This window comes from Balaenoptera ricei, chromosome 16, assembly GCF_028023285.1.
Source record: "Balaenoptera ricei isolate mBalRic1 chromosome 16, mBalRic1.hap2, whole genome shotgun sequence".
NCBI classification, from domain to species: Eukaryota; Metazoa; Chordata; class Mammalia; order Artiodactyla; family Balaenopteridae; genus Balaenoptera; species Balaenoptera ricei.
Window position 1 is genome coordinate 64,900,255 of NC_082654.1, and position 12,932 is coordinate 64,913,186.

At 49.9% G+C, this 12,932-nt stretch overlaps 1 protein-coding gene across 1 annotated transcript in view; it reads right to left on the reverse strand.

The window, feature by feature from the left end:
- Positions 1–1,666: 1,666 nt before the first annotated feature.
- HK1 (hexokinase 1) overlaps positions 1,667–12,932 on the reverse strand; it is a 71,088-nt gene continuing 59,822 nt past the window's right edge. Inside the window, exons 15-18 of the mRNA XM_059899099.1 lie at positions 10,153–10,336; positions 8,130–8,285; positions 4,191–4,424; positions 1,667–2,553 (exon numbers count right to left, since the gene is read on the reverse strand). Coding sequence (XP_059755082.1) covers positions 2,409–2,553; positions 4,191–4,424; positions 8,130–8,285; positions 10,153–10,336 — 719 coding nt within the window. The 3' untranslated portion in view covers positions 1,667–2,408. The remainder of the gene's footprint in view (positions 2,554–4,190; positions 4,425–8,129; positions 8,286–10,152; positions 10,337–12,932) is intronic.

Below are 12,932 nucleotides of genomic sequence, written 5' to 3' on the forward strand. Positions count from 1 at the left end.
TCGCGGCCTCTCTTGTTGCGGAGCACAGGCTCCAGACGCGCAGGCTCAGTAATTGTGGCTCACGGGCCTAGTAGCTCCGCGGCATGTGGGATCTTCCCAGACCAGGGCTCGAACCCGTGTCCCCTGTATTGGCAGGCATATTCTCAACCACTGCTCCACCAGGGAAGCCCTGAGCTCACATTTTTATAAATGTTGCATAAACCAAACAAGACACACCTGTCAGCAGCACCCAACCATGACACTGACCTATTATGAGGCTAAAGACACAAGGAAAGAAGCTTCTTGTTTTGCAAAGCCCCTAACCTGTGAGCCAATCCAGGGTTTCTCTGCCTTAGCATCTAAGAACCCAGGTCCACCCTAGTGTAGGTGGTGGTTAAAAGGAGCCTCAGCTGGGTGGCCTCAGACAAGTCACAATGACCTTCAGCTCCTTTCTCTTTCAATGGCAAAACCACCTCACAGGGATGCTGTGGGGATGATGGGAGTGATGCCTATAAACTGGCAGGCCCAGCACAGGTGAAGTGCTTCACAACCAGCAGCTGTGACTTTTATTACTACCAGGGCAGCCGTTTGACCTGAATTCCGCAAGGCAGCGACACAGCCCTCACCCTTACTTCTGCTCAAGGAGGTGGCAGGCAGAGAACACCCACTGTCCCATCTCCCAGAAAGCTCCAGGCCCAGCCCGGTCCACACCTCACCCTGCTTGCTGACTCACCCTTCCCACCTCACGGCCCCTCCAGAAGAATCACGTAACACTGTAAATGCACACCTAGAGTTCAATGTTATCTGTGTTCTCCACAAGATCACTGTGTCATAGGCACCGGCAGTGACAAATAAAGGGACTCTGGTCTCACCAAACCAAGGGAGCATGCAGTCAGTCCTGGGAAAAGCCACCAGAAGTGTGGTCATGGCCTGGGAGACTCACATCGCACCTCAATCACAGGGTACCAGAATGTGGACTGATGTGGGGTCCACAGACAGGCTGGGGGAGAACCCAAAACGGCAGCCACAGAGTGGAACAGCACCCTCAAGACCGCGGTGGGGCAGGGGTGAAAGGGTCAGACAAGGGCCCACAGAAGGGGTTCGCTTATGATGGGGGTTGGGGAGAGGACGGCAACCTGCTACCCTGGGCTGCTGCAAGGCTTCATCTGCTCAGGGCAGGGCATCTCTTCATCCATCGTCCTGGAGTCGGCAGAGAGGGTGATGGGGGCAGGACCTGCTCTAGCACAGCAGGAGGGAGGGCCAGCGTTGCCCTGTCCTCTCATGGGGCTTCCAACAGCCCCCGCAAAGCCAAGCTGACTTTTGCTTTGTTCCAACTACAAGTGAGGAAGCCAGGCTATTGGAAGACGGAGGCCTTCCATCCCTTTACCTTCTGAGAGGTGTCGAGGCGGGGGCTGCAGGAGTCCCTCCCTGGGGTAGACCCCCGGGGCTGGAGCGGGGAACTGGAAGGGCAGGTGCTAGAAGAAGGGGAGAGGCTACTTCCTGACCCTCTGCAGGGTACAGAGTACAGAAGTCCTCAAGCCAAAAGAAGGCTGCACGCTGAAGAACACAGCCTTCATTTCAAGCTCTGCCCCTGACCCAGAGGGCCACCAAACCCCTCAGGGTTTGGTTTCTGCCACATCCCCCCGATGTCCTCCCCACTCCCCAGCCATTAAGCATCACTCGGGTCTTTGAATTGATACAAAGTTTACTAGGTCATACAACATGGCTCACAAAAGCGATGGGAAATTCCAATGAGCGTACTGTTTCTTGATTGGTTCGTTTTACCCAAACGGAGACAAGACACTTTCCCGCAGGACTGCCCACCTCCCCTCCCCAAGACAGACAGAATGCAAGACTGTCACAATGTGGCTATGACCAGTTCCACAGACACACAGTTCAGTGGCATTGACACGCCCTGATGGGACACCAGACAGCAATGGGCGCGGGGCCGGGAGGAAGCGGCGGCTGAGGCACCCGTGGGAGGAGGAGTCCCGGCAGTGTCTGCTGGTGATAATACATTGCACACGGGGGACACATCCCCAAGGACGGGCTGCGGAGGCCCATAAGGCCTGTCAGATGGTGTGACTTTTCATCTTGGGCCAATAAATAACTGTTGGACGAATGCATAAGTTAGAAACGGACGCCACTAAACTTCACATGTGGGGAACGTACGACCAGGCTGAAGTCAAATCATGCAAAGTGGCAGGGCAGGTGAGGAGGGATCTGGAGGTCAGGGAGATTACCAACAGCACACACTCTATTTTGTACCCTACGTTATGCGCCAGTAGTTGGCTTCTGTTTTCCTCCCCGCGGTGGTGCTGGCGGGCTCTGGCGCCGGCGTCTCCCAGCACAGCTCGCTGGGCAGAACAGGGGGTCGCTGCTTGAAGAGAGAAGTGCTGGAAGGGCAGCAGGCTGGGGGTCCAGGACTCTTAGCTGCTCGTTTCTTGCCGGAGCCGAACGCCCACTGCCGTGATGAGGGCGGCTCCCTTGCCGCTACCGTCTTCGGATAAGAGGAAGGACACGTTACACTTTGGTGACAGTTCCTTCACGGTTTGGTGCATGATTCTGGAGAAGCTAAAAAGGACAAAAATAGAGAAGGGTAGGTAGAGGAATACGAGGCGAGACGCCAGACCCACCTGAAGACGCTGAAGCACCCTAACAATAAGGAGGGAGGCGAGATGGGAGGGGCTGTTTGGAAGCAGCTGCGGCTTACTGAGAATGGCTGGGAGAAAGTGGGTTTACAGCCAGTCCTGTTAACAATTTGCAGCAGGGAGGCACAACGGAGAATCCAAAACAAGCTGCTCTGTACACCTTCTGAGGGCTATGGCATGAGTAACACACCCAGACGGCTCCCATCCTCAAAGCCTGAGGCTCCGAGGGGACCGAAAACCAAGAAGGGGTGCTGGGACCTGGGTGTGGACCACTGAGGCGGGCCAAGCTGGTCCGGCACTGGGTCAGCTCAGCAGGCTGCATGGAAACGAACATCGCCCACCCCCAGCTGCAGCCCTCTGAGACCCCAGCCCAGCACCTGAAGCTAAGAGGGGGAGCCCCCCACCCACGTGAACTATAATCTCTAAATGAGAGGTGACTCCGGGTTCTTGCATTTTGTGCTGAAAATGAGATAGCGCCAGGCTGAGGAAGCTCAGGGCAGTGGGGGTCCTAGAGGTAATACTGACTGCCCTTTGCTGAGTACCTACTAGGTGTCCCACACTTTATATATGTAATGTCCGGCCTGCCGGTGGTCATTTTCCCATGAAGAAGAGGAGACTTGGCAGAGATGAAACCACTGAGCACAGCTCCTAAATGGTGGTACCAAGATTAAAACCAAGCGTGTCCATGTGCGGCTCCAAAGCCTAGCTCTAAACCACAGTGACAACGAGGACAGCTATGAAGGTGGAGAGACAGAGGTCGGCGTGGAGCCGAGCAGATGCTTTCATCCCAAGCCACGGCCATGACGTGGGCAGGCAATGCCTACACTGAGTTGGGTGAGGTTGCTTTTAAGTAGAGTGAATGGCCCAGTTTACTGGGGACAGTCCAGTGAGATTATTAGTAGCACTCTCTTGACTGGCAAAAGTACCTCCGTTTCGACAATAATATGGTCTCTCTATTCATAAGAGCCAAGCTTTGGGATGTGTGGTAGATCAAAGAGCAGACGGGCTCACTTCTCCTCCTCCAGCATGGGGTGTTGGACACCTGACCAAAATGTCAGGGAGGTCACATCCCACCCGCCTCCCTGCTACAAAGCCCGGGGCCAAAACCGCTCCTGCCTTCCAAGGCTCTTGACAAACTGATTTAGCAGGTGGACAAGACAGTGGGCCCTCTTCCCCTTTCCTTCACTCCCTCTTCCCGCTTACCAAACACAGCCTCCGGGCCAGGCTGATGGGTAAGTCCACGCCCACCCTTACCTCCTTTCCTGTTCCCCACCTGGATAAGAGAGGCCCAGGGGGAGGGGAAAGCAGGAAATGCCAGGCCACAGCTGTGAGCTGGCCAAGTGAAGCCGCTCCCCCACCTCCCCAGGGATCCCAGGTAAACTTCAGAGCAGCTCATTTCCTCGTCCCAGACAAGCCCCACCCTGACCGCACGGCCTGCAGGTTGGCTGTGTCCTGGCGAGGAATTTTCCTGGTGGGAATCACATCCTGATGTCCCATAGCCATAAAGGGGCCTTGCCTGCCCAGGAAGCTCCGCCCATCCCCACCGGAAGCCCCACTCACTGCGGATGAAGCTTGTAGAGCGTCCCGTCCACGCCCACAGTCACGCTGAGGTGGTCCAGCCCCCTGTTCTCGCGGATCTTATCCACCACGGCAGCCATGCCCGCGCCACACAGCTGCGCGGCCCTCCTGGACACTACCCCGCACACGGTCTTCACCAGGATGCTGTCGTCGCACGTGCTGTTCAGGCCAAGCTGCTGGAGGATGGCCCGGACCTGCAGCAGCGCTAATCGGTCGCTGTGGGGGACAAAAGCCAGGAGGCTGGATGAAGCAGGACCCACGAGAGCAGCACAGAAGCCGCCGACTCCAAAGGAGCCGGCCCCAAATCACTGCACTCATCCACGAAAAGGGGCATGGGGTTTTCTCTCCCCTCCAAAATAACATTTATTTGTCTATTTTTTTTTAATGATCCCCAAAGTATTACATGTTAAGTTGTAGAAAAACTAGCAAATCTAGAAAAATTAAAAATTGGAAAATTAAAACTATCTACAATCCCAACACTGGGGAAAATACTATTAACGTTTAAATATATTTCCTTCCAATCTATTTTTCTTGGATATTAAACAATGTCATTGTTCTGATATGTGAATAGGCTTGTTCTTTATTTATTTATTTTAAAATTTTTGTTTTATATTGCAGTGTAGTTGATTAACAATGTTGCGGGCTTGTCCTTTATATATGGTTTTCTTTCTTGCTTTCTTCCATGCTTCATACATCTGAGCAAGTTCCCACCTCCTTATCTGAGACCAAGATTGGTAAAAGCTGCCATAGTATTCTATTCTGGGGATGACCATAATTTATTTAGCCAGTTTAGAGAAATTTAAGTTGTTTGCAATTTTCTGCTAACATAAAGTAACACTCTGATGACATTCCTCTTTACAAGTCTTTGTGTGCAAGTTAGATTTTTCCCTTAGGATAACATTTCTCGGTCAAAGGTTTTTTGTTTGTTTTTTAATCAGTCATCAATTTTATACACATCAGTGTATACATGTCAATCCCAATCGCCCAATTCAGTGCACCACCATCCCCACCCAACCGCGGTTTTCCCCCCTTGGGTCCATACGTTTGTTCTCTACATCTGTGTCTCAACTTCTGCCCTGCAAACCGGTTCATCTGTACCATTTTTCTAGGTTCCACATACGTGCGTTAATATACGATATTTGTTTTTCTCTTTCTGACTTATTTCACTCTGTATGACAGTCTCTAGATCCATCCACGTCTCAACAAATGACTTAATTTCGTTCCTTTTTATGGCTGAGTAATATTCCATTGTATATATGTACCACAACTTCTTTATCCATTTGTCTGTCGATGGGTATTTATCGGTCAAAGGTTTTTGATACATATTGCCAAGTGCCTTTCTGAAAGTTGTATCAATTTACTGTCTCTAACAGAGTATTTGGCCTTACTTGTCCCAGTGGAAAGGGGCTTCCCTGGTGGCACAGTGGTTAAGAATCTGCCTGCCAATGCAGGCGACACGGGTTCAAGCCCTGGTCAGGGAATATCCCACGAGCCACTACTGAGCCCACGTGCCACAACTACTGAAGCCCACACACCTAGAGCCCGTGCTCCGCAACAAGAGAAGCCACTGCAACAAGAAGCCCGCACACAACGAAGAGTAGCCCCCGCTCGCCTCAACTAGAGAAAGCCCGCGCACAGCAATGAAGACGCAACACAGCCAAAAATAAAAATAAATAAGATAAATAAATATTTTTTTAAAATTAGAAACACTGGACAATTTGGTAAGAATGGCATCGCACTGGTTTAATCTGTGCTCCTCTCTATTAGTGAGGATTACTGTTTTTGTTTTTGTTTACTGGCCATATGAACTACCTTATACCAAAACTCTTGTTCTCCTGAGATATTTGTCTCCTTCTCATTAAACTGAAAGAGTTGACAATGACTGATGATGAACACAACAGCAGTGGTAAGAGCAGTCAGCCTTTTTTGAGGACTTACTATGTGACACGTGCTTTACATACATCACCTCATTCCTCCTCCTAACAGCCAACTGATCCATGTACGATTATTCCCATTTTAAAGATGCGGAAATTGAGGCTCGGAGAGATCGAGTAACTCACCCAAAGCTCACAGCCAATGGGGTAGAGCAGGTCTCAAGACCAGACCTGCCAATGCTCTTGCCCACCATGCCATGCTCTGCATCTTGCATATATAATGCAAATGTTTTCCTTAGTTTTCTGTTTGTCTTTTAAGCTTGATGACTGATTTTGTTTTTAACTTATAGAAACTATGCAGCTAAATTTGGCAATTTTTTCTTTATGATCTCTCCCTTTGCTATCACACTTGAAAGGACCTTCCCCAGCACTTCACACCCATCAGGATAGCTATTATTAAAAGAAAAACAAAAACAGAAAAGAATAAGTGTCGGCGAAGATGTGGAACAGTTGGAGCCCTTGTATATACTGCTGGTGGGATGTTAAGATGGTGCAGCCACTGTGGAAAACAGTATGGCAGTTCCTCCAAATAAGTAAAATAATGATGTGATTCAGCAATTCCACTTTTGGGTATACATCCAAAAGAATTGAAAGCAGGGACTCGATCGTGTATTTGTACACTCATGTTCATAACAGCATTATTCACAACAGACAAAAGGTGGAAGCAAACCAAGTGTCCATGGATGGATGAATGGATTAACAAAATGTAGTGTATACATACAAGGAATTATTCAGCCTTAAAAAGCAAGGAAATTCTGACACATGCTACAACGTGGATACACCTTGAAGACATTATGCTAAGTGCAGTAAGCCAGATGTGAAAGGACAAATGCTATATGATTCCACTTACATGAAGTCACTAGAGGAGTCAAATTCATAGACACAGAAGGTAGAAGGGTGGTTGCCAGGGGCTGGGGGGAGGGGGGAAATGGGGAGTTAAGTGTTTAATGGGCACAAAATTTCAGTTCGGGATGATGAAAAAGTTCTGGAGATGGATGGTGGCGATGGCTGAACAACAATGTGAATGTACTTAATGCCACTGAACTGTCCACTTCCAAAATGGTAACGATGGTAAATTTAATGTTATATATATCTACCACAATAAAAAAATGTTAACACGAAATATTCACTGATATTTTCTTCTCATTCTTTTCTGGCTCCTATTTTCCACACTTGGCTCTTGGGTGAACTTAGAATGAGGAGAGAAAGCAGTGGGGAACTTGGTTCCCTGTCATGGTGCGCCCCCCTCCCTGCAGCTGTGAAATGCCATCACTCCACGTGCTCAAGTCCTCCAGGGTCAGTGCCGCAGGGCCGCTGTCTGCAGCTAGCACTTCACCGCGTGGGTTCTGGTGGGCAGTGAGTTTTACCTGAAGGTTACAGACCCAGGCCTGGGCGAAAGCGAGGAGCAGACCCGAGCCGAGCCAATATCAGTGCTGCTATCATGACCATTCTAAAATGAAGGTGGCTTTTGCACAAGCTCTTTTGCTGAGCACTTTTCCACCTCTTCTCACAGCTCACTGTGGAAGATGGCAAAGGCACAGATGAAATGTTCACTCTACATGAGAAAAACAGGAGGAAGACAGAAGCAGCTCGCTGTGGGGCACGGTGGGCGGTGAGCTATGCATCCTAGGCTGCCTTTCAGAGGAAAAGAGGGTGAGGCCAGACCAGGGGTGCTTGGCCCTTTTGGACTCAATGGTCCTTCAATACAAATATCTGTGATGCACCTTTCCTACCCTGAAATGTAACCTACTTACACACAGGATGATTTCAAACAAATCAATATAATGCCCTAACATACAGGATGAATAAAAGGAAATGATTTATAGTAAAATTATGGAACTTCAAAATGCAACTGCTCAGGGCCTACTACTCCAGAGGAAGAAGAAAACCCTCACAAATGGCCAAAATGTCCCCTATGTTGCCTACTGCCCCCATCACAGCCCCCTGGCCAGGTCCACCTCTAATAGGGAGGGCCCTGCCCACTCACCTCTCGATCTGAGAGAGATACTTGGTCTGAAAGATGCCCCGAGTCTTCAGCGGCTCAGAGATCTGCCCTCGGAAGAGGAATCCCCTCTTGGTGAAGTCAATCAAGATGTTGCGGACGATTTCACCCAGGTACATGCCGCTGATCATCTTCTCATACCTGAAACGAGAGGAGGGAACTGGGTGTCTCTTTGAAGCCTGCGGTCTCACGGTAACCCCGGGCACCTCACTGTGCCTCACGGGCATCACCAACCCGTGCTCCCAGCCCTGTGCTCCCCAGCAGAGGCAGAGCGTGAGACCGGGAAGGACTGAGGAAGCCCCAACCCTCCCGGGATCAGACGCGAAAGTACCAGCAGGACCATCCTCTTCCTCACCTGACTCCCTGCCTTTGCCTGGTGAAACCCCATTCCAGCTCTCAGCTCTCAACTTGCCCAGCACTGCTCCAAGAGGTCTGTCCTCCCCCTGCCTATCTCAGCTCCCACGCACCCTCCCTCCTTCACAGCACACACAGGTCCTCCGCCCCTTGGCACCCCTGCAGCGAAAGCCTCAAGGGGACAGAGAATGTGTGTCTTGCTCAGCTTTGAGTCCCAGGGCCCAGCACAGCTCAGCGCTGCTCTCAGTCAGGTGCTCAATCAATACCTGTAGAACCAGCAAACGGCTTAAAGGAACAAGACAACACAGGGGAAGTTCCCACTAGATTTTTGGAAGGTCCTGCCAAAACCCAGAGTGCTGGTCAAGGACCCACAGAGTGATAAAGCCACACAGGCTGGAGGACCCAGGCGGCCACCACACCCCTGAGGGTCACCTGTTCTTGGGGGCTTTTAATTCCTGTCCTCTCCATGCTCAGGAGCCTCAAGAAATGACAAGGGCTTTCAATGCTTCCAGGCACACACCCCATCCCAGTGTCCCCAAGCTGGCACGACTCCACTGGAATCTGGATACTCCAGAAGACTTCGAGTGGTCCACAGGAAAAACACGGAATAGCACTACTATCATCAATTCCCATCTAGTCCTTTTCATTCCATCAAGGAGACATCTCCTTGGTGTTGATAAGTTTGATGCTGATATGGCTCTAACCCCTTCCAACCCCTACTGATCTCCCTTATAACAAAGGGGGGGTCTTCCTGTAGAGCTGTTGGTAGGCACAGTAGCTAGGACTGAAATAACGCTGTTCTTCACTATATCCATTTTATGGTAATATTGGTTTTCCTCCCTCATTAAACATAAGAATACAACCTGATTTAAAGAAAAACATTAAGCATAGGTGGTATTTGGAAAAGACAAAAATCTTGAGGTTAGCTGGAGAATCACTTATGTTTGGGAGGTATTACCCCCAGCTCTTCATTCTGTTCCTGGGGGCACGGCTTAGACCACCTCGTCTTGGCTATGGCAGAGGATGGCCTGATCCCTGGGAGCTTGAGACAAGGGGTCATTTGTCTCTATGCTGGGAAGGGTGGACACTGCCATCTCGGGGAGGGTCACTGACACCCGAGCTGCAAAGGTGCAAATAGCCACTAGGCGGTGCAGGAGGTCTGCCGTGGGAAAAGGAGGAATTGGCGGTGGCGGGCCTCTGCCTCACCCGTGACGGGAAGCCCCCCACTCCCACTGGCAACATCCTAATTTCCCTTGCCCCTTAACAACTGCAGGTCAAGTGTGTCCTACTAAACATGGCAAAAACCTGTTGACCAACAGATTTCTATTAGTCTGATGGGGAAGAAACATAGAGCAATGAGAAGGCCAGAATGTTCCAGGATAAACCCGGTCACTGAGAGGAGTGGTGTGGCCGCTGCTACCCTGTCCCCAGAGGCACCTGCACAGGACATCAACCCTGGGCCATCCTGTACCATGTGCTGCCGCCGCCCTCCACCCCTAAGTTCTCTGCTCTCCTTGGGCCAAAAGCCAAGGTCAGGAGTGAACCTGAGGGACCACAGTCTCCAGGCTTTGTGCAAACCCCACTCCTAGAAACTTCTTCCGTTGTAACAGGCAGAATGCTCTCCCGTCCCGTCTCCTCCACCAGGTGGGATTACCTTTGCTTCCCGCCGTTTAGAGAATATTCATCCACCAGTTTGTCATAGATCGTTCTGATATCATCCAGACACCCGTTGTCCCCAAAGGCACCCCACTCCATGTTGATACACATTCGGCCCTCGTTTCCTTCTAGCGTCTCGACGTTTTTCATTTCTTCCATGTAGCAGGCATTGCTGCCCGTCCCTGAAATACACGAGGGGAGAATGAATGGCCACACCACCGTGCTTAGTGGGGAGGGGGGCTGCAGCTAGGCTTGGGGCCTGGGGCTCCACAGAGAGGGGCACGCTTTTGAGATGAACAAAGTAATAGCTTCACTTTCCCAATGTCTTCCAGGAAAATCTCAAAATATAAAGGCAAAGTCAGAGTTAAAACTGCCCAGAGCATTTGATTAACTTACTTTATACTAAGATGTCAACACCGAGAGCCTCGTGTGTTTACCTGTCCGCGAAGGGCTATGTTTATTTTAATACAAGATGGTCTTACAACAAAGGGATGTATTTTCAATAGTGGAAGTTTAGGCAGCATTCAGACTGGAAGGATATTTCCCTATTTCTCTTTCCTTCTCTCTCCACATATACGTACACACACATATACTGTATTTATGCGTATATACACACATAAATATAAAATATTACATGGAGCGGTTGTCTACTATCCCACCATGCATGTCCACTTATGTTTTCTTATCAAACTTGGCCGTGGACTCTGCCTGAATAAACTCTCCTGTGTGTTCCAGAATGAGGCCCACCGTTAGTTCAGGGAAGGACAGTGTCCTGAGCATCTCAAGGGTGCCCTTCTAAAGCAAGGTTCCTCACCATTTTGGTATCACAGATCGCTTTGAAAGTCTGATGATTCTCCTGAGAAAAGGGACGTTTCCCTGAGTGCACCCCTACACTGTATACACACAATCTGACAAACGGCTTCCAGGGGGTCAGGAGCCTCTGATCTCCATCCCTGACCTCCCCAGGGCAGGGCTAGTCAGACTGTGGCCCCCCAAGGACTAGGGCTGGACCACAAACTGTTTACTGTTCTCGACTAGGAGTAGTTAGGTACAGATGCTGAGAGGAAGCGTTCTAAAACTTTCACAGCAGATTTAATCTCCAGACATCCAAATTTGTGGTCACTGGCCTTGTCTCAGTGAATGGACGGGAAATTTAAAAACCAATCAACTAACCAAGGAGTCCCTCACACAGATATTTTAACATACACCTGAATCCCCTGAGGAGCTGCTGAGATGGATTTTCTGATTCAGGAGGTCTGGGGTGAGGCCTAAGACCCTGCATTTCTAACATGCTCTCGGGTGATTCTGATGCTGCTGGCCAGGGATCACACTTGCAGCCGCAAGGCCCTCGAGCACCCTCGAGCACCGTGGACCCACCCTAGGCGGGAGACAGAGGTCGATGGATTTTCAACATCCTTAAGGGACACAAGGACACCTCTACCAGCTAGACAAGTGGGCTCTGGCTGTTTTATGCCCTTTAAAGAAACTCAAGTAGAATTCACAGATGCTTCTGACTGTGTACCTGTAAGCAGACAGGGTAGGGAGTCCCCAGAGAAAGACAAACAGGCATGACTCTCTTGATATAAGAGGAGCCATTTTGGTCTAAGCCATTTTGTGATCTAAGCCTGGCCACAAGGCTTGCTCTTGAACAGGTCTCAGTAATAATGATTTTAAGGGAACAAAAGGACAAACTGTTATCAGGCATGAGAAGTAACAATAGCAAAGATAATAAATCAGTTGTAAAGACTCCTAGTTCTGTTTCAGTGGTAAAGATTAGCCTGAAGCACTTTACTGAGCTGTTTTGCAGAATTTAAACCCCCGCTGGGCACTCAACCACCAGATCAAATGGAACCTAAGGGACAGTGATGTTGACCTTTTCTGACCCTCGTGACTTAAATCGACTGAAGCCTGGACTCTGTCAACCTTTGCCCCAATTCTATACTGAATTCTCCTCTGCCTAAGCCCCTTCATGAATATGCACGTACCCTTAGCTTAAAACTTCCTCAATTTTTCTGTTCAAGGAGACATTGCTTTGGGAAAGATCCCTAGTGTTCTCTTTACTTGCTGCAAGTAATAAAGCCTTCCTTCTGATCTTTGGTTTGGTTGTGTCTTTTGGCTCGACACCCACCAAGAAGCCAACCCAGTTTTCGGGTAACATAACTGGATTATTTTTGTTTTCTCGGCTCCCTTTCACCCAAAGTGTAAAACTGAGAGAAGAGGAGCCCCAGAAATGGAAGGGGTGCAAAGAAAGCCAAAACATGTAAATTATACTTCTTGCTCATGGGCGTTCTGAGCAGAGATCAACTGATGACAGAAGGAAAGAGTGACTTTGAAGGCAGCAGGAGAACCCCCTACCCCGACCCCCCACCTCCGTCCCCCGCATTTGCGGGCCTGACCTCTGGGCAGGAAGGTGAGGTCAGGCCCAAAGCAGAGAAAGTGCTGTGTCACTCTAGCTTTGCATTTCACACCTAAGCCCATTCATAAGCAGAAGGAAGGGAGGGGCCGGGTGGAGAAAGAAAGCTTTGCAAAAGAAAGGAAGAAACAAAGAGCCCCAAAGCCAGGCCCCAAACAACATTTACCTGGAGCTGCTCCCTAGCTTTTTAAATTTCCACAGGAGCGAAAAGTGGTTTAACAAATGAAAAGGTCTTCCTGGCACCAGGAAGGCAGCCTGCTGGGGCCTTCTCCCAATCTCCCAGGTCCACGCAGCAGGCTGCTTGCTGACTCTCTCCGTCCAGGGATGCTCTGCAGGTGTTAGCTAAGAAACCGGGCCTTTTCCCA